General features: G+C 45.3%; 1 protein-coding gene across 1 annotated transcript in view; it reads left to right on the top strand.

The window, feature by feature from the left end:
• The window catches only part of VPS37B (VPS37B subunit of ESCRT-I), a 537,718-nt gene that overhangs the window by 400,768 nt on the left and 109,902 nt on the right, over nucleotides 1-27,048 (top strand). Inside the window, exon 3 of the mRNA XM_044068916.1 lies at nucleotides 25,177-25,259. Coding sequence (XP_043924851.1) covers nucleotides 25,177-25,259 — 83 coding nt within the window. The remainder of the gene's footprint in view (nucleotides 1-25,176; nucleotides 25,260-27,048) is intronic.

Here is a 27,048-nt window from a genome sequence, read left to right as displayed (position 1 = left end):
TAGGGACCCAAATCGACAGCGACCTCTCATTTGACACCCACGTTGCCAAAGTGGTCAGAAAAACATTCTACCTTGCACACCTCATCATGAAGGGATTCACATCCAGATCCAAGGATGTCATTGTACCCCTATACTCCTCCCTCATCAGACCCATAATTGTGTACAATGCCCCATTTGGTATGTACCTCACCCGGCATTTGCAACAGCTGGAGAGACCACAAAAGTACCTCACCAAAAGGATCAAGGGTCTCCAACATATGTCTTATTCTGCCAGACTAAAGAAACTTCAGCTCTATTCAGTAGCATACCGCCTGCTCAGAGGTGATCTCTGCCTGACGTACAAGGCCATGTCCAATCAGGATCTGATGGGCATGCTCCACCTCAAAAAAATCCAAATCCGTCAGGACCACGAGAGCTAAAGACTTAAACCTTGGCACAAGTATGAATACGACATGCTGGAGGGATAGATTCATAACCCAGAGGCTTCCCATGCTTTGGAACAAGATCCCAGTTCGTATTAGGTAGAGCCCCTCACTGACTCTCTTAAAGAGAAATCTTGATGAGTGGATGGGAGATCGTAAATTTTACCCCAGGGGTTACATCTGTCACTGCTAGACAGGGGCACAGTAAACTAATTCTGTTATATAAGGGGACCTTCATTGTGTCACTATTAGACAGAGGCACAGAATTCTAAATTTATTCTGTACATTTTTTGTACCATTTCATGGGGTGGCAAAAGCCACATCACTATGGCTAGGCTTACAAATGCCCCAGGGCAGATAGCCTAGTACTGTACTATGAAACTATGAAAAACCCGGAAGCTCCCTTCACTCTGGAATAAAATCCCAGTCCAATTTAGGCAGAGTCCCTCATTGACTCTCTTCAAGAGGAATCTTGATGAGTGGATGGGAGATCGTAGGTTTACCCCGGGTATCACTTCTGTGTCACTGTTAGACAGAGGTACAGTATACTAACCTCGAAAAAGGGCATAGCAAAATTAATTTAAAATGGGTGGCGAAAGCCAAACACACTCTGGCTAGGCTTATAAATGCCGTAGGGCAGATAGCCTAGTATGAACCTATGAAACTTACATTGCTTCCATTTGAACCAGCAATTTCCTCTTCCCTTCAACACTCCACTTGGAAGACAGTGTTCTTTTGGTGATCACTTCAGCCTGAAGGGTCTCAGAACTTTAGGCCCTTATGGCCTCTTCTCCTTTCATTGTTTTTCACAAGGATACTGTTTTTGTATGCACTAATCCTTCCTTTATGCCCAAGGTGGTGAATAAGTTTTTACTTAATCAGTCCATTAATCTGCCCAGTTTCTTTCCCTGTCTACAATCTTTGGATGTGCATAGATAACTCAGGATCTGAAGTTATTTTCATTTGGTCTTCAACCTGTCATAACTCTGAACCAACACGGATCTGACTCGGCCATCTACTCCAGCATCAGAGCCGAAATCCAAGCTCCACTCCTACCCATAATGCCCCACTCTCCCTACTCCCCTCAGATCTCATTTGCCGCTCATTTCAAACACAGGTCACCGCTGGTCTAAGCTCCTCCAGGTTTTAGTCGCTTAGTATTTTTTGGGGGATTTTTCTTCCCTTTGTCCACCTAAACTTTCCCTTGCTTTCTGTCTTTCCTCTCATTGGTCTGTTTTCAGTTAAAAAAAAAAATTACAATCTTCTGTCCTTTCTCTGTCCCTGTCGTCTGTGTGTGTGTGTGCGTGTGCGTGTATACGGCCGGGCATGTGTGCGTGCGTATGCGTCTTGTTCCCATGGCCAAGACTCCTAAGCTGGAGTTCAATAAGTGTACAGAGTGTGGGCACAAGATTCCTCCACCTGATGCCCACACTGTGCATGGTATGCTTGGGGCTTCCCCATCTTGATTCCTCTTGCTCAATTTGTGCGGGCTTCAACCCCCGCCCACTTATCGATGGGAGGAATAAGCTTATCTTGAAGGGTCTACTAGCTTCCTCCACTGAGGCCTCTTCTGCTTCCCCTGCTTCTGGCATTCAGACTCCTGCTAAGAAGCCCGGGGAAGGAAAGTGGGTCAGGCCCAAGGAGTGGGATCGGCCAAGGAAGAGTCTTCCTCAGTTGAACCACCCGCCAAGTCTAGACCCGAACTGGCCCAGGGTTCTCCTCAGCACTGGTTTCCTTGTTTCCCCCCGGAGCCGGAGAGTTACCGAGCTAGGTCTCCTATCTCTGCCTCCCCTCTGCTCCATTCCCAGCTAGGGTCGGTAGCTTCCTCTGTCCAGTCCACTCTGAGCCTGTCTGAAGCAGAGGTGGATGGGATGATGATAACATTTCTTTGGGCCCAGATTCAGCTGGGAGTCTTGCCTGCTCCAGCCCCTTTTTGAAGCCATGAGCACGCTGTCTGATTTCATCCCCCGATTCTAACCCACCAAACATACTCAAAACAACTCTCACTTTAACATCACAGCAAAAGACACCACCACTATATACCCAACTGAACACACCAAATTGCTAGGAGTGGAAATAGACAATAAACTAAAATTTGACATTCACATATCCATGACCATAAAGAAAGTCCACAAAACACTAGGAGTGTTATACAGAAATAAGCATCTTCTCACCAAAGCAGCAAAGATTTCAATAGCAAATTCCCACCTTATCTCCACCCTACTTTATGCCTCTCCAATATATACCAACCTAAGGCAATGCGATCTAAACAAGCTAGAGACCTGCTACAACAAAATTGCCAAATTCGCCACAGGGGCATCCTACTGTAGTCACCACTGTCTCTCACTTGCTGAACTGGGCTGGCTTGAACTCCCTCACCTCCTTCAGTGGTATCAACTCTCACTCGCCCACAAACTAGTAAACCATCCACTAAATGTCCCATCCCTCCAGAATCTACTCCAACCCTATCGCACCACCAGACCACTAAGATCCAGCAACAAAAATCACTTGCAGATCACTAAATCCAATAACTCTGCTGGTGAAGCACTATTCTCTTGCACCATAGCCAAATTATGGAACTCCCTCCCACCCACAATTACCTCCGTACCATCATGCACCCATTTCAAAACTTTACTAAAAGCGCACCTAAAAACATGCTGGCTATGCCCTTGCAACTCTCACTCTAATATCACCCACCCCATCCAACCACTACCTTTCTTTCCACTCCACTAACTACCTTGATTATAGCAAGCTCAAATGCTCATAAGCCTAGTACTTATACAGCAGGAACTTCTTATTTTAACATTTGTTAATGTCTGTTATGTACTTCACAGATAAAGATTCTAGTTGTCTACTGATGTACTATGTTCTTCATCTGTAAATATGTTGTAAGTAATTGCTATGTAAATTGTTAATCTCTATGTAATCCAATGTAACTACTGTCTGTTTATTTTAACTGTGGAGCTTTTCTTCCCGGGCCTCCGCTGAAAATGGACCTACGTCCAGTCGGACACTCCCAGTCAACAAATATAAATAAATAAAATAAATAAATAAAATCCCTAGTCTGTCCTTCTCCAATTCGACTTTTGAGTCCTTGGGTCCAAGGATTCAGCGTGTTGAGGTGTCAGCGCCGATGGTCCGTTGTACCTCAGTGCCGACAGTTACCTTGAAAGGTTCGGCTCTGATGTCATTGGAGCGGACCGACTTTCTCTGAGCCGTGGCTTCGATGTCTGCTTTCAGGGGCTGATGTCTACTGCTAGACTTTGGAGCTGTCCCTCTCCTTTGGGGTTTCAGCACTGGGAAGCTCGGTTTTGACTTCCCCCTTGGTGCCGGGGGGCAGCAGTCAGGCAGGCTCTGCTGACTGTTTTGGCTGCACTGGCTTCTGGGGTCCACTCACCTTTGGCATTTGAGGTGGTGGAGAAAGTCCTCTCTGCTCCTATGAGAGCCTTGACACTTTCATCCTTCGATTCTGTCCTGGCTCCTTCGGTTTCTGGGCTGGAGTCTTCTGTTCTGCCCCGTCAGGGACAGCCTGCTGCCAGACTGCCCCAGGAGGTTCCTCTTCAGGAATCCCCCAAAGTTTCCAAGTCCTCCCCAGAGTTTACCCTGAGAAGGTACACTGGAAGCATAAGTGCAAGAGGAGGCACTTGGATTCCCCACCAGAATCTCTCACGGATGATACAGACTTGGATGAAGGGGAGGGTTCCCCTCAGTCACCGGTTGATGATGTTTCCTTTGGAGATGTCATGTAAATCTTGCACCAGAGAGGTGGGTGGTCTGCCCTCAAGGCCAACCCCAGTGAGTCTATATTCCTGAAAGTGTTTGGCACAGGACCTTCTAGATATTGGGTGTCCCTTCCTGTGGATTCCTTGGTGGATCTTATCTCTAGTAGGGCATGGAAGGAACCAGACACTGTTGAGCCCATCCACAAGCACCTGGACAAGATTCTCAATGCTCCTTCAGACAGGCTTCATTGGTCAAAGTGTTTCTCAGTCAATGCCATGGTGGTTGTGGCAGCCTCAAAGAAGGAGCTGGACCAGGAGAGGTCCTGTGTTCATCCTCCAGGCAATGGACCACTTTGGGAAGCGGGTGTATGCTTCAGCCACATTTGCTCTGCATGTGCTGAACTGTTTGGCCCATGTCACCAGACTGCAGAGTGACCTGGTTAATGAGGTATCCAAGTCTGCCCTGGGGTCCATGTTGGCAGAGAAAGTTTTTCTTTCCTTATGGCCAGCCTAACTGCCATTTTGAACACGTGCATGAGACTGCTTTCTAATGCGACTGAAACTGACACTTACCCAGAGTGCGAAAGATGGGAAGGCCTTGTCTGCCATCAAGATCCACCTCTCTACTTCACAGTGATCCTTCTTTAAGAATCAGCATGTGTCAGGAAAATGTGGTTTTGGAAGGCTCAGGGTTTTTCCCAGGAGGCTCAGGGACAATCTTCCCCCAGAGGCAGAGGTGGAAATGCCAGATGCCGCCCGTTTGGCAGAGGGGGTCTGAGAAACCAGAGGTCTCAAGATTCATTCTTGGACAGACCTTTTCAGCAATCCTGAGGGAATGCCAGACTGCTGATGTTCTTCATCTCACATTGCTGCAGTCCTAACACTAGGGGTAGTCCGCTGTCCCAGTCGGCCCGAATACCAAAGTATAAGGCTGACGTCGGTCAAGGCGCATTAGTCTGACGTCAGGACGTCAGGGTACAAATGCGCATGACCGACGTCATATCCTCAGTCCTTTTTGCCGCATGGTCCGATGCAGAAGCAGTATTGCGAGTGCAGGTTGGCGTTCTGAAATTTTCTGAAGTCGGAGTTTCAGACCGAATCAAAGTTGGCTAAGTACCCCATTGGGGAATATTTTGGTTTTTTCTTGCCTCAGTATTTAACCGGATGTCAGAAAAAGTGAATAACTGTATTTCTTGTGGGAAACAGATACCTCATAGGGATTACCATACCTTGTGTATACCTTGCTTAGGGCCTGAGCACGACGTTGTTGGCTGTCGCTCTTGTGCTAGATTTAACAAACGCACTATAAAGAGAAGATTAGATTGTGCCAGGTTAGTTTTTGGGAAGCGTTGTAATTATAAAATGCCGTCGGATGCTCCGACGCCCGCTTCCTAAAAGCGCAAGGACAAAGCAGCAAAGCCTAGGTTGGAAGAACCGTCTGTCCCGGACGTCGGTTCTTTAGAGGGCTCGGTGGAGCCGGAGGTTCTGCCTGAAGTTCCTTTGGATTGTCAGGGAGAGACTTTACTGTTACAAGATGTTTCCTCTCAGGAGGTAGGCCAGGCTGAAGGGGCTTCTCAGGTAGCTGTTCTCCCCTCCCTTCCTAAGGTGATTAGGCCCTCCCCTTCTGTTTCCAAGGCTTCTTCGAGAGGCAGGCCAGGATTAACTTCAGTGGGGGTCTCCCCTAGTACTTCAGGGTCTCTGCCTAAGAAACATATGCTTAAAATGGCAGAAGATTTGATTACTATGATTAGAGGTTCTATGCCCCCTCCTGATAAGAGGCCTAGGGTGGAACCTGAGCTTGAGAGTTTTGAGCAGTGTTCGGAGGCTTCTGAGTCTTCGGCTGAAGACTTGCAGGAGTATCCTCCTTATTCTGATTCTGATGTAGATGATTCTACGCCTTCGGCTTCTCCTCCTGAGGATTTTTCTTTTTCAGAAACTCTTCATTCCATGAGAGAGCATTTTAAATGGGAAGGTCAAGATTTCTCTGATTCCAGGAAAAGGCTTAGGGAATTTTTGTTTCTACCCCAGCATAGGCCTTTAGCTATACCTCCTGTTCTGGATGTGGTAGAAGATGTTTTTACAGAGGCTTCCCTGAACCCTGATTCTTTGCCTCCTGCCCCAGTTAAACCGGATAGGTATTATAGGGTGCCTGAAGCTCATAAGTATCTTTTTAAGAGTCCTAGGGCAGACCCAGAAACTGTTTCTCAGGGCCCTAAAGGTGTTAAGGCTGCTGTTGTTAAAAATCCTGTTCCTCCTGATAAAGAGGCGAGGGCTTTGGATAGATGGGGAAAGAAGGTGTATACTTCTTCCACTTTAGCCATGAGGGCTTTGAATTGCCAGTTTCACATGTTAAAATACCAAAATTATCTCCTTTCTCAATTGAAGTCTAAGGTAGATGCTCTGGCGGAAGGTATTGAGTGTAAAGAGTTACAGGATTTAGTTCATGTTTCTGAACAGGTGGGTAAGCATTCCTTGCAATGTGGTTTTGATGCTGTACAGGCCTCTTCAAGGGTGGCAGCCACTGGTTCTGTTCTTCGCAGGCACGCCTGGCTGAGGGACCAGAATTTAGCAGAGCATGTAAAGACAAGGATTTTAGATGCTCCTTTACAATCTGATGTGTTGTTTGGTTCGCCTGTGGAAGCAGTTTTAAAGAAAATGGAGGACAAGGCTAAGTCTATGCAGACTGTTAAGGATTTTTTGCAGGTTCAGCCTCCAAAGTTTAGTAGAAATTGGCCTACTAAGGGGTGGACATATCCTTCTTATGATTCCCAGTCTAGGGGTAGGTCTAGACGTGGTAGGGGCAGAGCTCAAGGTTCTTTTAGGCCTAGAACAGGGAGTTCGCCTGCTCAATCTTCTGGTGAGGGCAGGGGTCAGTCCTTTCGTAAACAGACCCAATGACCTGCCTTTTCAGCTGCCAGAGCCTTCTCGTCTGGCAGCACCTTTGGGAGGAAGGCTGGCACTTTTCAAAGAAAATTGGAGTTTAATTACCCAAGACAGATGGGTATTGGATATCATTCACCACGGTTACAGGTTTTATTTCCATACCTTGCCTCCTTTCAAAGGCATGCCAGACATTCCTCCTCTACAAAGAAAAGAGGCTCACAAGCAAATTTCTCTGTTACTCCAAATAGGGGCCATTCAGCCGGTTCCTGTGCCAGAAAGGGGCCTAGGATTTTATTCTCGCCTGTTCCTAGTACCAAAAAAGGGGAACACATGGAGACCAGTTTTGGATTTATCTATCCTCAACACTTATCTGGACATTCCCAAGTTCAAAATGTTGATGTTACAACAGCTTTTGCCTCTGCTGGGCAAGGATCACTGGATGGTAACTTTAGATCTCAAGGAGGCTTACCTTCATGTGCCTATCAGACTCAGTTGCAGGAAGTATCTGCGTTTTCGAGCTGGGAGTTCACATTATCAGTTCTCTGCATTGCCCTTTGGCTTATCTACTGCGCCCAGAGTATTCACAAAAGTTCTGGCTCCAGTGATAGCTTACTTCAGGCTAAAAGGAATACAAATCTATCCTTACTTGGACGACTGCCTGATTCTGGCTCAAGAAAAGGACGAGCTTCTTCAGCATTTGGAATATGTGATAGCAGTGCTAAGATGCCTGGGGTATTCTGTGAACGAAATAAAGTCCAGTCTAGTACCCTCTCAAGACATGTGCTTTCTGGGTGTAAGACTGAATACAGCAACCCAGATGGCCTTTTTAACCCCGGACAAACAAAAGAATCTTTCTCATTATTTCCATCAACTATCTCTTCAGTCCGGGCTGACTGCAAGGACAGTCCTTCAAGCCTTAGGGTTCATGGCATCTTGTATTCTGGTGCTTGCCAATGCCAAACTGCATATGAGGAAGCTGCAATGGTATCTCAAAAATGTATGGACACAGCACTGCCAGGATTTGGACACTGTCATTCAAATAATACCTTGCATTCAAAAGGAATTTTTGTGGTGGGCTCAGGAATGTCACCTAAACAAGGGACTCTCTGTGACCCGGCCAGAGGCGAGTCAGATTCTAACGACAGATGCCTCAGACATAGCTTGGGGAGCTCATCTGAATGGAAAGTGGATACAAGACAAGTGGCCTGCCAGACTACAGCATCTACATATCAACATGAAGGAGATGTTAGCAGTCCAGTTTGCATTAATGGCTTTCAAGGAGTTACTTCTTCCAGGGCAGGTGTTGATTCTAACAGACAACACAACTGTCATGTGGTACATCAACAAACAAGGGGGAACACATTCTTATCCTCTATGCAGGCAAGCGATGATTTTGTGGGAGACTGCGCTCAGCTTGCAACTAAATCTTCAGGCAAGGTTTCTGCCAGGAGCACAGAACTCCTTAGCAGATGTGTTAAGCAGACAAATCATGGATCCCCACGAGTGGAAACTGGATCTTCATGTATTTCAAAAATTGACAGTGTCATGGGGAACTCCAGACATAGATCTGTTCGCTTCTCCACTAAACCACCAGCTGCCAAAGTTTTGCACGAAAAGGTTTCATCACACAGCTTGGAAAGTGGATGCTCTTTCTTTCAGTTGGAAAAATCTTCATGTGTATGCCTTTCCACCTCTGCCTCTCCTCCCAAAGGTACTCCTAAAGGTCAGACAAGACAAGCCAAGGATGATTTTAATAGCTCCAGATTGGCCTCGGCAATACTGGTACCCATTACTGAGGAGTCTGGTAAAGAAGCCTCCATGGCCTTTACCTTTGATTCCACACCTAGTGTCTCAGAGGGACGGTCATCTACTCAATGTCAAGCTTCACTCTCTTCACCTAACAGCTTGGCATATTCTGTTTTGAACCACAGCAGGTCTCAACTTCCTCAACAAGTTTTGAATGTGATTATGGAAGCCAGAAGACCTAGTACAAGGAAAGTGTACGCAGGAAAATGGAAGAGATTTTTATTTTGGAGTACAGCAAAGGATTTGGATGTTTCTGAGCCTAATTTGAGTGTGCCTCTTCAATATCTTACTGAGTTATTGGACAAGGGTTTGTCTTTCTCTTCCATTAAGATTCATGCTGCAGCAATTTCAGCTCACTATGATTGTGACCCACCATTGTTTTCTCATCCTTTGTTCAAGCAATTTCTTAGAGGGGCAAAGAATATAAGACCCCCACGTAGAGCTCCTACTCCTGCTTGGGATCTCAATTTTGAGTTGGAGAAAATTACTCTACAACCTTTTGAGCCTGCGGCTACTGCTGAATTGAAATACTTGTCATGGAAGACTGCTTTTTTGTTGGCCATTACTTCTGCAAGAAGGGTTTCTGAATTGCAGGCCCTTATGGCGGTTGAGCCTTTTTTGATTTTTCATAAGGATAGGGTATCATTACGTACTAATCCTTCCTTTATGCCTAAGGTGGTTTCTAGTGTGGCTTTAAACCAAACTATTCATTTGCCTACCTTTTATGCAGATCCCCAAAATAGGGGGGAAAAGATTTTGCACACTTTAGATGTACACAGGCAGTTGCGTTATTATTTAAGCAGGACTAAGGATTTTAGGCAGTCTCAGCAGTTGTTTGTTTCTTTTGCTTTGAGTTCTCAGGGCAAGCCTGTGTCAAAACAAACTATTTCCAAGTGGATTGGGTTTTGCATTGCATTCTGTTATTCCCATCATGGCAAGGAGATTCCAGCTGGGATTAGGCCTCATTCCACTAGGGCTACTGCCACTTCAACAGCATTTCTAAGGGGGGTGGCAACTAAGGATATTTTGGAGGCAGCTACTTGGAGTTCAGTACATACGTTCTCTAAGCATTACCACCTTCCTCTCTACTCTAAATCTAGAGCTGGTTTTGCCACGGCTATTTTGCAGGGCATGTTGACAGCTCCTGCGTCTTCATGATTTGCCAGCCTCCCTTACCTCTGCTTTGGGATTCTACCCAAGTGTTAGGACTGCAGCAATGTGAGATGAAGAACATAGTACAGTTTTGTACCTACCATAAATGTAGATGTTCGAAGATCCACATTGCTGCAGTCCAATTTACCCTCCCTCCTTCCCCTCTGTGTTTAGGGGTGGTTGTGTAGGTGGGGTTGTACTTTTGTAAATTTGTATATATTGTACATATTTTGGGTACAGGAGTGTTTGGTATTTTTTGGTTTAGCCCTTATCTTTTTAGGGTCTTCTGACATCTGGGGCAAGAAAAGACTGAGGATATGACGTCGGTCATGCGCATTTGTACCCTGACGTCCTGACGTCAGACTAATGCGCCTTGACCGACGTCAGCCTTATACTTTGGTATTCGGGCCGACTGGGACAGCGGACTACCCCTAGTGTTAGGACTGCAGCAATGTGGATCTTCGAACATCTACATTTATGGTAGGTACAAAACTGTACTTTCTCTGGAAGCAGTCGGGGGGGGGGTGTCTCTCTCTCTCTCTCTCTCTCTCTCTCTCTCTCTCTCTCTCTCTCTCTCTCTCTCTCTCTCTGTCTCTCTCTCTCTCCCTCCCTCCACCCAACAGCCTGGGAGTCCATCATGAATAATCATTTGGTACTGCAAATCATATCCAGAGGTTACTCCATCCCATTCCTTCATCCTCCCTCTCCAGAAAGTCACCTTCCAGAGGTTCCACCTGGTCAACAGGAGTCAGCACCTGTAGAAATCGCTGGGCTGCTCGAAAAAAATAGTTATCCAGCCCGTCCCCCCAGACTAGTCTGGATCAGGCATTTATTCCAGGTTCTTTTTGGTACCAAACAAAATGGGGGACTAAAGACCCATTCTGGATCTTTCTACCCTGAACCTGTCTGTTGCCAAGACGAAGTTTCAGATGGTCACCCTACAGTCTGTTCTGCCCTTTCTTCAGATGAACGACTGGATGTGCTTGGTGGACCTTCAGGATGCATACTATCATGTGAAAATGAACACGTGCTCCAGACAGTTCCTCCACTTCTAAGAGCCATTCACCTTTCAATTCAGGGTGCTCCCCTTTGGGCTCACCACTGCCCCATTGGTGTTTAGCAAAGTGATGGTGGTAGTGGTGACTCACCTGCGGCTGCAGGGGTTCAGGTCTTCCATTACATGGACAATTGGCTCCTTTCCCACTTTTTCCAGGCATCACCTGATTCAGGCCAGGGATTATCTTCTCCTTCTAGCCCCTTCCCTGTGCATTACATTAATCTAACCAAGTCAAACTTGGTACCAGTCCAGGTGTTGGATTTTTTAGGTGCCTGACTGGGTATAATACAGGGCAGGGTGTTTCTGCCTCCAGACAGGTTGTCGTTGCTCCAATAACACGTGAAGTATATTTTTCAGACCCATCTTCCCCCAGTGGATATGGTTCTTCGAGCATTGGGTCCGTGGTGGCCATGGTCACTCTGCTACCAACCACACGCCTTCACATGCGCATACTTCAATAAACCATAGTAACTTAGCGGTCCCTTCCAGACCTCCTGCTATTGTACCCTGTCTGGCTGTCCCAAGTTTGCCAGGATTCTCTTTGGTGGTGGGTTCAGTCCCCAGATCTTCTTCTGGGCCTCCCATTTGTTCTTCCTTCCCCCTCGACCACAGTGACCATGGAAGCCTCCCTACTCAAATGGGGAGGGGGGGCATTGCACATTCAAGGCGCATGGTCCTCCCTGTAGACCAGACTTTATATTACCGTACTGGAGAGGAGGGCAATGCTTTTGGCATTGCAAGCCCTCCGTGCCTTTTTTCCTACCGGGGTAATTGCCATCCAGACAGCAAACAGGGGGGACCAGATCTTACCTCCTTTGCTGTGAGGCCATGTGATTCTGAGAGTGGGTGATCTCCTCTTCCAGTCGTTTTCTGGTGGCAATGCACATTCTGAGGAAGTACAATATTCTAGCGGCCAGGCTCAGCAGAACTATTCTGATGCCTTACGAGTGGTCTCTGAATCCTTCAATGGCAGATATGATCTTCCAAAAATGGGGTCATCCTTGCTGCAATCTCTTCATCTCTCCTTCCAGTGTGAAGTGCAGTAAGTATTTCGCTCTGACCCCCCCCCCCCCCCCCAGAAGTGGCCAGGATTCTGGGTTGTTCTAATGGCTAAAGGTAGAGCATTCCAATTTTTGGCAAAAGAGTAGGAGTGAGTCTGTTTTTAATCCAGTACACCCTCGTGCATCTTTGGATGTACGGGTGTGTGTTAGGTACCCAAAAGCTTTGAATACTGGCTGGGTGTGCAGTCCTTGGCAGAAAACATCCCATATAGCTTAGAGTGGTACAGCAGTGATCTAATGATGAACCTTTTTTTAGTAGGTGCAGCCTTAATGATATTAAAAAAAGCACTGCAGTTCCTGACATTCTGCAACATAAAGTGTTCCTGTATGCATGAAAAGTTTTGGTACAACTGTCCTGAATGCTGCAACTGCAACTTTGTAGAGCCAACACTGGTTTTAATGAACATAGGATTTACATTGATACAAATGTGAATTTGCTTACTGCAGTTGGTGCATTTTTGATCTAGTTCTTTCACTACAACTGCTGTCACATTTTTGCACGTATGGAATTGTGAACACAGCCCAAGCCACAAGGCAGTGTTATATGCATTTAAGTAAAATGCAAGTAGTTTAAAGTGGTAATATTAGCCAGCATGTTTATGATGGTGTGAAGAAAGCACAATTACTGGAGATCAAAATATGACCTAGAATATTTTAAGCAGAAACATTAACCATTGAGCCTCTGTGCTTCTGTACCTTGTAAAATGCCCTGATCCTTTTAATGGCAGTGGTTCTATAACATGTAGATGGTATGCTTACATTGTCTTACAGATTATATGTGCATTATGATATGTAGTGCAAACAATGAAAATTATATTCCTAAGACTTTAGGCACTGATAACTCAACAATGATGCCACAATGTTCTTCGTGTTTCACTGTTGAAGTCATTACATTCAGGTAATCTGCTGGCAGGTTGCCCTCAGTCGGCCTGATTAACAAAGTCTTGGGTCCTGCGTCTGTTGCTGTCCCTTGTTCCATGATGTCAGGTCGTCAGGGATATAAAACATTCAGCCGACGCCATTACATCAGTCTTTCTTGCTGTGAGGTGCCCGAAGCAGAAGCAGTTCACAAGTGCCGGTCGGCCGACTCCTGAAATTTTCGTTTTCGAGTTTCAGAACCGAAGTCTTCAACTAAAAGCTAAGTACCCCGTTGGGGAAACTTTTTCTTGCTCCTTACTGATGTCAGTAAAAGTTAATAATTGTATTATTTGTGGGAAGCAAATACCTCATAAGGGATTTTCATTTGTACTGTATTCCTTGCCTAGGCCCTGACCATAATGTGCCTTACTGTCAGTTTTGTGCTAAATTTAATCAATGCACTATTAAACGTCGGTATATTTTTGCTTCTAAATATTTTGGCTCGAGATTTAACTATCCAGAAATGTTGCCGGTTAGCCATCCGAATACCAGAATACCTAAAAAACACAAAGAAAAAGACAGAGAAAGACCGTCGAAGTCCAAAACCGATGACAAAGCTTCTTCTAAGCCAGTCGCCGGTACTCAGTGAGGCGCTTTCTCAGCCCCTGATACCTGCTACTTTTGAATCGCAGGCCTCTACTGAGACCCATTCGGAGTCTGGTATGCCATGAGATACTTTAAGTATTGAACCCGTGGATGTGTCTACCTTGGATGGGTCCAGAGCCACTGAGCAGGCACCAGCTTCTGAGGGTGTTTTCAGGCCTAAAGATTTGTATATTAAACTGACACCATCTTCAGAACTAAGGCCAAAAACTACTTCTGTGTCTAAAAAACCGATGCTTGGGCTATACGTGTACAGGCCCCCATGCCTAAAAAGCAAATTATCAAAATGGCTGAGGATTTAATTACCTTGATCAAGGGTACCCATCCCCCTCCTGCTAAGAGGTCTAGGCAAGGCACTGACTGAATCTTCAGATTGGGTTTCTATTTCTTCTGATTCCTCTTCTGAGCAGGAATAATCTATTCCCACTTATGAGGACTCTAATTCAGAAGATTCCATCCCTTCCACTTCTCCTCCTGAGGATTTTTCTTTTGGAGAAACTTTGCATACCTTAAGGGAACACTTTCATTGGGAGAGTCAGGATTTCTCAGAATCTTAGAGTCTTAGGGATTTCCTTCTTCCTCAGCATAGGCCTTTGGCTATACCTCCTGTTCTAGACATTGTTGATGTTTTCTCAGAGTACAGTATAACTCCTGATTCTCTGCCTCCGGCTCCTAGTAAGCCAGACAGATATTACAGGGTTCCTGACTCCCACAAATTCCTCTTTAAAAACCCTACTGCTGACCTTGAAACCATTTCTCAGGGTCCCAAGGGTGTTAAGGCTTCTACTGCTAAAAATCCTGCCCCATCTGATGGGGATTCCAGGGCACTGAATATATGGGGGTAAGAAGTTTTACACGTTTGCAACCGTGGCAATCAGGGCTTTAAACTGTCAATTTCACATGCTTAAATATCAACAGCATGTCATGGGTTTACTTAAACAGAAAATGATGTTGATTTCTGACTGTGTGGAAAATGAGTTGCAGGATTTATTACATTCAGCTGAACAAGTTGGAAAACATACTTTGCAATGTGGTTTTGATTCCTTGGAGGCCTCTTGCAGGGCTGCTGTAACTGGATCTGTGATAAGAAGGCATGCTTGGCTCAAAGAGCAAAATCTGCCTGACATGTTGGCTGCTCCTTTAAAACAGGAGAGTCTATTTGGTAATAAGGGTGAAGAAGTTTTGAAAAAGATGGAAGATAAAGCTAAATCTATGCAAACTGTAAAAGATTTCTTACAAGTGCAGCCACCCAGGTTCAGTAGGCACTGGCCTACTAAGAACTGGTCCTTTTCAGTACCCACTAGAGCCGCTCAGGTCAAACCCAGACATTCGAAAGGCTCCAGTTTTCAGTCGCAAGGAACTTATAGAACAAAGCAATGGGGTGCCTCCACCTCCAAATCTGGAAGTAACAAGGCACCTTCCTACGGAAAACAGTCTCAATGACTTTCCACTGCAATCACCAAGCACTTATCTTTTGGTCGCCTCTTTAGGGAGAAAACTGGCACTTCATGCACGAAACTGGCAAGTGATTACCCAGGACTAATGGGTTTTAAATATAGTATCCCAGCCCGTGATCTATCCTTCAGCTGGAAATTTAATTTCCACACGTTACCAATCCCAAACGGATGGCCAGATCTGCCACCAAATCAGTGGGCAGAGGCCCAGAAACAAGTTATGTCCCTCATGAATATGGGGGCTATTCAACCAGTACCAGAAAAGGGACAAGGTTTTTATTCAAGACTTTTCCTGGTACCCAGAAAAGACAAATCATGGCATCCAATTCTGGACTTATCCATTCTAAATACAATTCTGGACATTCCAGAATTCAAGATGCTGACTCTACAACAGTTACTACCTATGCTAGGCAAGGATGCCTCGTTGGTAACTCTAGACTTAAAAGAGGCTTACCTGCATATCCCAGTCAGGGAATCTTGCAGAAGGATACCTCTGCTTCAAAGCAGGCTATTTGCATTACCAGTTCTCTGCACTGCCCTTTGGCTTATCTACTGCGCCCAGGGTCTTCACAAAGTCCCTGGCACCAGTAATTGCATTTTGCAGGCAAATAAATGTTCAAATTTATCCATACCTGGACAATTGTCTAATTCAGGCAGAAAACAAGGACACTCTTCTAAAACATCTGGCATTTGTAAAAAGGCTTCTAACTTGTCTAGGGTACATCATAAACGAAAAGAAATCACAACTGGTACCCTCTCAAATTACATTCCTGGGTGCAAGCTTGAATACACCTGCTCAGATGACTTACCTTACGCCAGAAAAACAAATTCAATTGATGACTTACTTCAAACAGGTGGCCACAAAAACCCAGCTATCTGCAAGACAAATTCTGCAGGCCTTTAGGGTTCATGGCCTCCTGCATTCTTCTAATTCCATATGCAAGACTGCATATGAGGAAACTTCAGTGGTACCTAAAAAGCTTTAGGAGTCGACATTGTCACAGCCTGGAAACAATGATTCTTATCATTCCTTGCCTGCAGCTAGAGTTCCTATGGTGGGCAGAGGCCTGCCACCAAAACAAGGGACTGTCATTCATTTCACCCCCTGCCACCCAAACCCTGACTACAGACGCATCAGATTATGCTTGGGGGCGCATCTGGCAGGGAAATGCATTCAGGGCCAATGGAGCCCAAATCAAATGCACCTACATATCAATCAGAAAGAGATGCTAGCTGTACAGAATGCTCTGACAGCCTTCAAGGACTATCTTCATCCAGGAACAACTACTGATAAAGACAGACAACACCACAGTCATGTGGTACATAAACAAGCAGGGGGGTACACATTCCTACCCCCTTTGCAGACTAGCCATGGCATTGTGGAACACGGCCTTGACTTATCAAATACATCTACAAGCTCAGTTCCTGCCAGGAAAGCAAAATACTCTGGCAGACGAACTAAGCAGAAATCTTATGGACCCACACAAATGGAAACTGGATCCACAAATCTTCAGCATGTTGAAACGCAAATGGGGGAGCCCAGCCATAGATCTTTTTGCCTCATCCCAAAACTATCAGTTAAACAAATTCTACACAAGAACTCATCACAAAAAAGCTTGGAAAGTGGATACTCTGTCCTTCAGCTGGAAAAACCTATCAGTCTATGCCTTTCCCCCTCTGCCTCTGCTTTCCATGGTCTTACTAAGTCAGACAGGAAAAAACAAAAATTATTCTGATTGCTCCAGACTGGCCTTGCCAACACTGGTACCCGCTCCTACGCAATATGTTGCACCTTCCTTCATGGTACCTGCCTCCGACACCTTACCTACTGTCTCAGCAGAACTATCAAATTCTGCACACTCCGCTCCAAACTCTGAATCTTGCAGCATGGGTAATTAACTGACTTCACCAGTTACATCTCTCAGCAAACCTGTGATGGATGTCATTTTGGAGGCTAGAAGGCCTAGTACTAGAAAATCTTATGCTGACAAATGGAAAAGATTCTGTGCCTGGAACCAAGCGCAAGAAATAAGCACAGCCATGCCCAATATTCCTCAGATTCTGCAATACTTAACTGAGATGCTTCACAAGGGCTTATCTTTTTCTTCCATAAAAGTCCATGCCGCTGCAATTTCAGCTCATTACAATACAGAACCTCCCCTCTTCTCTCATCCTCTGCTAAAGCAGTATCTCAGAGGGGCCAAAAATTAAAGACCTCCCAGTAGAGCACCAACTCCTGCATGGGACCTCAATTTTGTTTTGGAAAAACTCACTCTATCTCCTTTTGAGCCAGCTGCCTCTGCAGACCTAAAATTTCTCTCTTGGAAAACAGCTTTTCTTTTAGCAGTCACTTCAGCTAGAAGGATTTCAGAACTACAGGCTCTTATGGCAGTGGAACCTTTCAATATTTTTTAGCCGGATAGGGTGGCTCTCGGGACCAATCCATCCTTTATGCCTAAAGTGGTATCTTGTATGGCCCTTAATCAGACCATTCATCTGCCAACTTTCTTCCCAAATCCACAGAACAAGGGTGAGTGGATTCTGCATTCATTGGATGTGCACAGACAACTAAGATTCTACTTAAACAGAACAAAATCTCTAAGAAAATCTCAACAATTACTGGTGGCATTTGCTGCAGGGGCAGAGGGAAAGGCTATTTCAAAGCAGACTATTTCCAAATGGATAAGCCATTGTATTCGTTTCTGCTAATATGCACCATGGTAAACCTGTCCCCAAGGGGATCAGATCTCATTCCACCAGGGCTGTATCTACTTCTGCAGCCTTTCTCAGAGGGGTTCCTATCAGAGACATTCTAGAAGCTGTTACCTGGAGCTCAGTTCATACGTTCACCAAACATTACCATTTACCTCTCTTCTCTAAATCCAGAGCAGGCTTTGCCACTGCTGTCCTGCACAGCCTTATGGCTGCTCCTAATGCTGTATAAATCCATCCTCCCAACCATAGCTTTGGGATTCTACCCAAATGTAATGACTGCAACAGTGAAACACGAAGAACATAGTACAGTTGTGTACACTAACCATAAATGTAGATGTTTGAGTGTATTCACTGTTGCAGTCCTGGTTACCCTCCCTCCAGCCCCCTGTTTTTTCTCCAATTATGCTCTCATTTCTGTTGCACCAAAATGGCTTTTTGTTTTTTATTCTATATATATATATATATATATTTTTTTTTTTTTTTTTTTTTTTTTTTGCTCCCCATTTGGGGGGCACCTGACATCTGGGGCAAGAAAAATTGATGTAATGGCGTCGGCTGCATGTTTTATACCCCTGACGACCTGACGTCGTGGAAGAAGGGACAGCAACCGACACAGGACCCAAGACTTTGTTAATCAGGAAGACTGAGGGCAACCTGCCAGCAGATTACCCAAATGTAATGACTGCAACAGTGAATACACTCTAACATCTACATTTATGGTAAGTGTACACAACTGTACTTTGTGTGCGCTTACTAAATATTACATTGCTTGTTTGCAACTAGTTAAGAAAAAAGTCTGGTAAAATTGAGAAGAGGTCCATGTGTGACTTGATTTCAAGAATTTTTTTTTTTATTTACTGTTACTGTCTGCTCTCAGCCATGTCCTGAATCCCTTTCTTGGTCTTCCATTCCAGCATCTCAAACATTACATTGCCCCCCCCCATGGGCCCAGATACTGCATGCGGGGAAATTTGTGAGTAAGCAACAAGGGAATCTGTGGAGGGGAGAGCAGGGTGTCCTGGAATGGAGACATCCTAACAACTTTTTCTTATTTACTACTCACTGTCCCACCCATTGTGCAGTGTGCATTGCATCTTAAATGCATTACTACATTTCTTAGTCTTTAACTTAGTTGTTGATTAGCAACCCTGATCTAAAATAGATGAAATGTCCCCCAGCCAGCTCTTCAAGGATTGGAATGGCTAGATGTTCTTCGTGTTTCACTGTTGCAGTCATCACATTTGGGTTATCTGCCTGCAGGTAGCCTTCAGCCAGCCTGAATACCAGAGTCTTTGGATTTCTGCGTCGCATGCTGTCGTTTCTTCCGTGATGTCAGGTTGTCAGGGGTATAAAACATGCAGCCGACACCATTACATCAGTCTTTCTTGCCGTGTGGTGCTTGAAGCAGAAGCAGTTCGCAAGTGCTGGTCGGCCGACTCCTGAAATTTTCGTTTTCGAGTTTCAGACCTGAAATCTTCAAAAAGATAAGTACCGCGTTGGGGATCTTTTTTTCTTGTTCTAACCAATGTCAGAAAAAATGAACAATTGTCTTGCCTGTGAAAATACCTCATAGAGATTTTCATTCTTACTTCGTCACCTGTTTAGGCCCAGACCACGATGTCCCTCGATGTCTGTTTTGTTCAACGTCCAAACTATTTGTCGTCGGGGTATTTTTGTAGCTAAATACTTTCATTCTCCGAAATGGCTTCGTTAAGCCATCTGACTACCGAGCTTCCGTAAAAACGTAAGGATAAAGACAGAGACCACATAGGTCCAAAACTGCCGACAACACTTCGATTAAGCTAGTCGCCAGTTCGCCGGTACTCAGGCGCTTTTGCAGCTCCTGATACCCACTACTACAGATTCGCAGGCGTCTACTGAGACCCATTTGGAGTCCGGTATGCCGCAAGATGCTTCTTCAACTATGGAACCTGCGGATGTCTCTACCTTTGATGGGTCCAGAGCCGCTGTGCAGGCACTGGCTTCTGAGGGTGTATTCAGGCCTACCGACTTTCATATTAAACAGACCACTTTGTTTCAAGCTAGGAATACCGGATTCCTCAGGCCTAAAGCTCGCACCACACCTAGAAAACCGATGACCAAACCGCATTCTCAGGCCCATATGTCTCAAAAACAAATGATTAGAATGGCTGAAGACCTTATTACCTTTAATTAGGGGAAGCCAGCCTTCCCCCTCTGAGACCTAGAACTAATTTTCTTTCTGATTCTTCTGATCAGGAATCTGATATCTCTGTTCCTTCTGACTACCAGGATTCACCCTTATCTACTTATGAGGATTCTGATGCAGATGATTCCATTCCCTCTGCTTCCCCTCCAGAAGATTTTTCTTTTTGTGAAACCTTGCATACCCTTGGGGAGCATTTCCACTGGGAAAGCCAGGACTATTCTGATTCCAAAAAGAGACTTGGGGAATTTTTACTTCTGCCTCAACAAAGGCGTCTAGCTATCCCTCCTGTTCTGGAGATTGTAGATCTTGGAATCCAGCCTTATCCCAGACACTTTGCCTCCAGCCCCCAGGAAACCTGACAGGTACTACATAGTACCTGACTCTCAAAAATTCCTCTTCAAGAATCCTACTGCGGATCCAGAGACCATTTTCCATGGACCAAAAGGCATTAAGGCTACTACTGCCAAAAATCTTACCCCTTCTAATAGGGACTGTAGAGCTTTAGACAGATGGGGTAAGAAGGTATACACTTCTGCTACTTTGGCCGTTAGGGCTTTAAATTGCCAGTTTCATATGTTAAAGTATCAGCAGCATATTATAGGACTACTTAAACAGAAAATGATGTTGATTTGCAAGGGGTTGGGAGCCTAATGGTTAAGGTGTTTGCCTTGCAAGCACAAGGTGCAGGGTTTGAGTCTCACAAGGGTTAATTGTCTAGGCTTAAAATGACTTGCATGGGCAGTTAGCTTAGTACTAATCTATGAACCTATGAACATAAGAGGTAATCCATTCTACTAAAAAAGTTGGTAAACATACTTTGCAATGTGGTTTTGATGCTTTAGAAGCATGTTGCAGGGCTGCTGTTACTGGGTCTGTACTTAGAAGGCATGATTGGCTTAAGGAACAAAACTTGCCAGATCATGTTAAAGCAAAATTACAGGATGCACCCTTAAACCAAGACCACCTTTTTGGCAACAAAGCAGAAGTCCTCAAAATAATGGAGGAAAAAGCTAAATCTATGCAAACTGTTAAAGATTTCTTACAAGTACAGCCTCCTAGATTCAGTAGGCATTGACCTTCAAAGAACTGGTCCTTTCCCAGTCCCTTCCAGGCCTTCTCAGTCCAAACCCAGGAGCAGCAGACCACCAAGGCTACAGTCTCAGGCTACACACAGATGTAAGCAGTGGGGGGCTCCCACTTCCAAGGCAGGGAGTAGTAAGCCACCCTCTATGGAAAAATGGCACAATGACTTATCCTTAACTCTTACAAGCCCTGCTCAACTACTTGCTCCCTTAGGAGTAACGCTCGCCCTGCATGTAAAAAACTGGGAATTCATTACCCAGGACAAATGGGGTTTTAAACATAGTTTCCACTTCCACTCACTCCCATCCCCAAGTGGATGGCCAGAACTCCCCCCAAATCAGTGGGCGGAGGCCCAAAAACAAGTCCTCTCTCTCAGGGCTATTCAACCTGTCCCCAGCAGAACAAAGGGGACAAAGTTTTTATTCAAGACTGTTCCTGGTTCTCAGAAAACACCTGGCGTCCTATCCTGGACCTGTCTATTCTCAACACCTTTCTGGAGGTTCCAAAATTCAAAATGCTAACTCTTCAATAGTTTCTTCCTATGCTAGCCAAGGATGCCTGGCAACCCTAGACTTAAAATAAGCTTACCTGCACATCCCAGTAAGGGAATCCTGCAGACAATACCTACATTTCAGGGCGGCTCCATGCACTATTAGTTCTCTGCACTTCCCTTTGGATTATCGACTGCACCCAAGGTATTCACAAAGTGCCTAGCTCCAGCCATTGCATTTTGCAGGCAGCGAAATATACAGATTTACCCATACTTGGATGATTGCCTGATTTAGGCACAAAGTCAGGACTTGCTATTACAACACCTGGCATTTGTAAAGAGACTTCTAATCTCACGGGGGTACACCATCAACGAGAAGAAATCATATTTAGTACCCTTCCAACAGATTGTATTCCTGGGAGCAAGCTTGAACACAGCTTCCCAGATGGCATTCCTCACTCCGTAGAAACAAGTTTATTTGACAACCTACTTCAGCCTACTGGCCACAAAAACCCAGCTATCTGCAAGGAAAATCCTGCAAGCCATGTGGTTCATGGGCTCTTGCATTCTGTTAATTCCATATGCAAGACTGCATATGAGGAAACTTCACTGGTATCTAAAAAGTGTATGGTGTCAACATTTTCAGGACCTGGAAACAATGATCCCTATCATTCCTTGTCTAAGGGCAGAGTTCATTTGGTAGGCAGAGGCCTGTTACCACAACAAGGGACTCCCTTTCACTCTACCCCCTGCCGCCCAAACCCTAACAGATGCATCAGACTATGCATGGGGGGCTCACATGGCAGGGCAGTGCATTCAGGGCAAATAGAACCCAAAACAGATGCACCTGCATATCAATCAAAAAGAAATGTTAGCTGTACGGAATGCTCTTGACAGCCTTCAAAGACCTTATTCTTCCAGGACAACTATTGGTAAAGACAGACACCACCACAGTTATGTGGTACATAAACAAGCAGGGGTGAACCCATTCCTAGCCACTCTTCAGACTTAGCCATGGCTCTCTGGAATACTGCCTTGAGCTACCAAGTGAACCTGCAAGCTCAATTCCTGCCAGGCAAACTAAATTCACTGGCAGATGACCTAAGCAGAAATCTCATGGACCCACACTAGTGGAAACTGGAACCCAAAATATTCAAACTCTTGAGGAACAAATGGGGGACACACCAGAGGTAGACCTGTTTGCCTCCCCTCAGAACTACCAATTGAACAAATTCTTCACCAGAACTCTCCACATGCAAGCTTAAAAAGTGGATGCCCTGTCCTTTACCTGAGAAAGCCTCTCAATTTATGCCTTTTCCCCCTCTGCCTCTCCTCTCGAAGGTTCTACTAAAGATCAAACAGGACAAACCAAGGACAATACTGATTGCCCCAGACTGGCCTTGCCAGCATTGGTGCCCCCTTTTGCCCAGTCTGACAGTGCTGCAACCATGGCACCTGCCTCAGACCCCTTCCCTGCTGTCCCACTAGGCAGGCCAGATTCTGCACCCTCAATGTCAAACCCTGAACCTTGCAGCCTGGCTAATTCCCTGAGCTCACGTCTAGCAACCCTTAGTAAGCAGGTGCTGGTTGTTATTCTTGAGGCAAGGAGGCCTAGTACTAGAAAATCCTATTCAGAAAAGTGGAAAAGATACTGTTCCTGGAGCCAGACTCAGGGGATGGGCACAACGGTGCCCAGCTTACCTCGTATTCTAGATTATTTAACAGAAATGCTCCACAGGGGCCTATCTTTCTCTTCAGTTAAGATTCATGCCTCTGCCATTTCAGCACATTATAATACTGAGCCACCCCTCTTCTCTCATCCCCTGCTAAAACAATTCCTTAGAGGGGCCAAAAATTTAAGACCCCCCAGGAGAGCTCCCACTCCAGCCTGGGACCTTAACTTTGTATCAGAAAAACTCACTCCCCCCCCCCCCTTTGAACCAGCTGCTACAGCACAGTTAAAATTCCTTTCTTGGAAAACAGTCTTACTTCTAGCCATCACTTTAGCAAGAAGAGTGTCTGAACTCCAGGCCCTCATGGCAGTGGAACCCTTCATTATCTTCCATGCGGACAGGGTTTCCCTCAGGACTAATCCATCCTTTACGCCCAAGGTGGTGTCTAGTGTGGCTCTAAACCAGTCCATTCACTTGCCTACTTTTTTTCCTAATCCTCAAAATGAAGGGGAAAGGATACTACATTCTCTGGACGTGCACAGACTGCTTAGATTCTATTTGGACAGAACTAAGCCTCTCAGAAAATCTGACCAGCTGCTAGCTAGCTTTGCGGGCAGAGGGGAAGGCCATTTCAAAGCAAGCCATTTCCAAATGGATAGCCCGTTGCATCAATTTCTGCTACAAGCACCATGGAAAACCTACCCCATAGGGGATAAGATCACATTCCACCAGGGCTGCATCTACCTCTACGACATTTCTCAGAGAAGTGCCTACCAGGTTCATCCTGGAAGCTGCTACCTGGAGCTCTGTACATACTTTCACCAAGCATTACCACCTGCCTATCTTTTCTAAATCCATTGCTGGATATGCCACAGCAGTCTTGCAGGGTCTGATTGCTAGCCCCAATGCTCTTTAACTTCCTCCACCCTTCATTAGCTTTGGGAATCAATCCAAATGTGATGACTGCAACAGTGAAACATGAAGAACATAGTACAGTTGTGTACACTTACCATAGATGTAGATGTTAGAGTACATTCACTGTTGCAGTCCTGGTTACCTTCCCTCCAGCCCCTGACTTCTCTTGACTCTACCTTTCCTTCTTGTTTGGCATATATTATATCATGTGTATTTGCTTTTTGCTGGGGGTGTTCCATACCATATAATTGCTTCCTATTGTGGGGGGCACCTGACATCTGCGGCAAGAAAAACTGATGTAATGGCGTCGGCTGCATGTTTTATACCCCTGACGACCTGACGTCATGGAAGAAGTGACAGCATCTGACATAGAAATCCGAAGACTCTGGTATTCTGTCTGGCTGAGGGCTACCTGCAGGCAGATAACCCAAATGTGATGACTACAACAGTGCATACACTCTAACATCTACATTTATGGTAAGTGTACACAACTGTACTTTAAAGTTGAGTTACCTGGAATGTGGTCAAGGCTCCATACCTTAGCACTTTGTAACTGGCTGTTTCTATGCCCCCCCCCCACACACACACACACACACACACACACATCTCCACCATTGCTTTTAGAGCAGAGGTAACAGTCAGTCAGTGAGAATGTCTGACCATCTCATCCTTTTCCTTGTAGGATTACGTGTCTGGAGGTGCTGATGAGCTGGGGTCTTCCTGCTCATTTCTGTTGCCTGTCCGTGGGACCAAAGCAGCAGGGGCAGCACATTCATCAACATGTCTGTCTGCCTTCCCTAGGCAATGGACATCTCACCACAAACGTTGGCTTCCTTCGGAGTCCATGGGCAGGACAGGCTAGTGATATTTAAAACCTAATAAGTGCAGAAAAATACTTATTCCTGACTGTTGAACCACAGTGCCATCAACCTACAATAGCTGGGGTTTTGTTTCACTGTGCGCATTGTACAGTTATGCTATACTCTATTTTAAAGACAAGTAAAAGTTTCATAGATTTTTCTCTTCATCTACAGATAACCAGTCCAGCAGTGCTTCCCTCGAGATGCTTTTAGCACTTTTGCAGGCAGAAGGAGCTAAAATTGAAGAGGAAACAGAGGTATGGGTGACTGAATGTGCCTGATGACAGCAGTCAGCAGTTTCAGATGTAGATACCTTTCTATTAAGTTGACATTTGTAGTATTGTGTTACTGTTAAGGGGTTTAGGGGTGTACGTTTTTAGACTGTTTCTGAGAATGTTACAAAGTATTGTTGCCATACATACATGAATAAGTTGACATAAGCCTGGGAAGTTATTTTGTTTCACATTTTTACAGTTTTATTAATATTTGAAATAGTGTTTTCAAAATAATTTTTCATTTGGTCTGAAATTGTTTTTAGTACCTGGCTTATTTCCTCATTTTTCTTGATTGCATAGCAAAAAGTGTGACTTATTCAAGTAGTGACGTGGTGCGCAGCTGTTTTAGTGGTGGTGTAGGGATTTCCAGATCACCAATATTTACTGTTAACTGCTTGACTTTTATCAGTAGATAAACTAAGATAATTGAATATTTATCTTCTCTTTCGGCTTTTCCCGGTTGGGGGTTGCCACAGCGGAACTCCGGTCTGCTAATAATTGGTAGTTGATTTTTACGTGCCAAGTTACCAGTCCTGACGCACAACCTTCAACAAAGGTATGCCCATTCATGCATGTCTCCACGCAGAAGATGCTCTAGTTGAGAATCGAACCGGAGAGCGTCTTATTGTGAGATGACAATGCTACCGCAGCACCACGACTGCGGGTAGATAATTGGATTTTTATAATGATGTATAATAAAAGCATAAAGTTCTGACCTTTCTAAAGCTTGAGTTAACAGTTACGTTTTCAGTTGAGAAGTGAAGTCAGATTAATTAAGTTGGACAGATCTTACTGTAACTACTGCTGAAAAGGCGCACATCCCATGTGGACTCCTCCATACTCTAGGGAAATCAGTTGCATAGCAGAAGAGGAGCGGCGAACCCCTTCTAGCAGAAGAGGAGCGGCAAACCCCTTCTAGCAGAAGAGGAGCGGCGAACCCCTTCTAGCAGAAGAGGAGCGGCGAACCCCTTCTAGCAGAAGAGGAGCGGCGAACCCCTTCCAGCAGAAGAGGAGCGGCGAACCCCTTCTAGCAGAAGAGGAGCGGCGAACCCCTTCTAGCAGAAGAGGAGCGGCGAACCCCTTCTAGCAGAAGAGGAGCGGCGAACCCCTTCTAGCAGAAGAGGAGCGGCGAACCCCTTCTAGCAGAAGAGGAGGCGGCGAACCCTTCTAGCAGAAGAGGAGCGGCGAACCCCTTCTAGCAGAAGAGGAGCGAACCCCTTCTAGCAGAAGAGGAGCGGCGAACCCCTTCTAGCAGAAGAGGAGCGGCGAACCCCTTCTAGCAGAAGAGGAGCGGCGAACAGTCCTTTTAGATTAAAAAAAAAATAGCCAGGCCTTGAAGTACGTTTCAAGTCCGAACCGAAATCTTGAAAAAAAATATGAAATCTGACTGGCGTCCCGTGCAGAAACTGAAAAACTGACCAGTTATGAGATGAACATGTGGGGTTCCGGTTAATAACCTTGCAGCAAAATTCTGCCCAGCTGAAGCTGATAGTTCAGTGGAGGAGACCAGAGTACAGAGACTTACAGTACTCTAGTACCAATGAATGAAAGTAAGAGTTATGGTACTCTAGTACTGATGAAGCCAAGTAAAATGGTTACGGTCCTCAAGTACCAGTGAAGTAAGTGCTTGAACAACTGTACCGTAGTCTGTTTTGGGCAATAGGTTTCCAATCCTGGAGGTGTTCCCTAAATGATTTAAAAAAGATCAGAATTCATCCGGATGACACTTGATCCTAAGCACAAAGTTTTTTATCAGACTTCACCTCCAGGT

Source organism: Protopterus annectens, chromosome 4.part0, assembly GCF_019279795.1.
Source record: "Protopterus annectens isolate FY-2018-M chromosome 4.part0, PAN1.0, whole genome shotgun sequence".
Taxonomy (NCBI): Eukaryota; Metazoa; Chordata; order Ceratodontiformes; family Protopteridae; genus Protopterus; species Protopterus annectens.
Note: the sequence above shows the minus strand (reverse complement) of the source record. Positions and strands in the feature narration are given on the sequence as shown.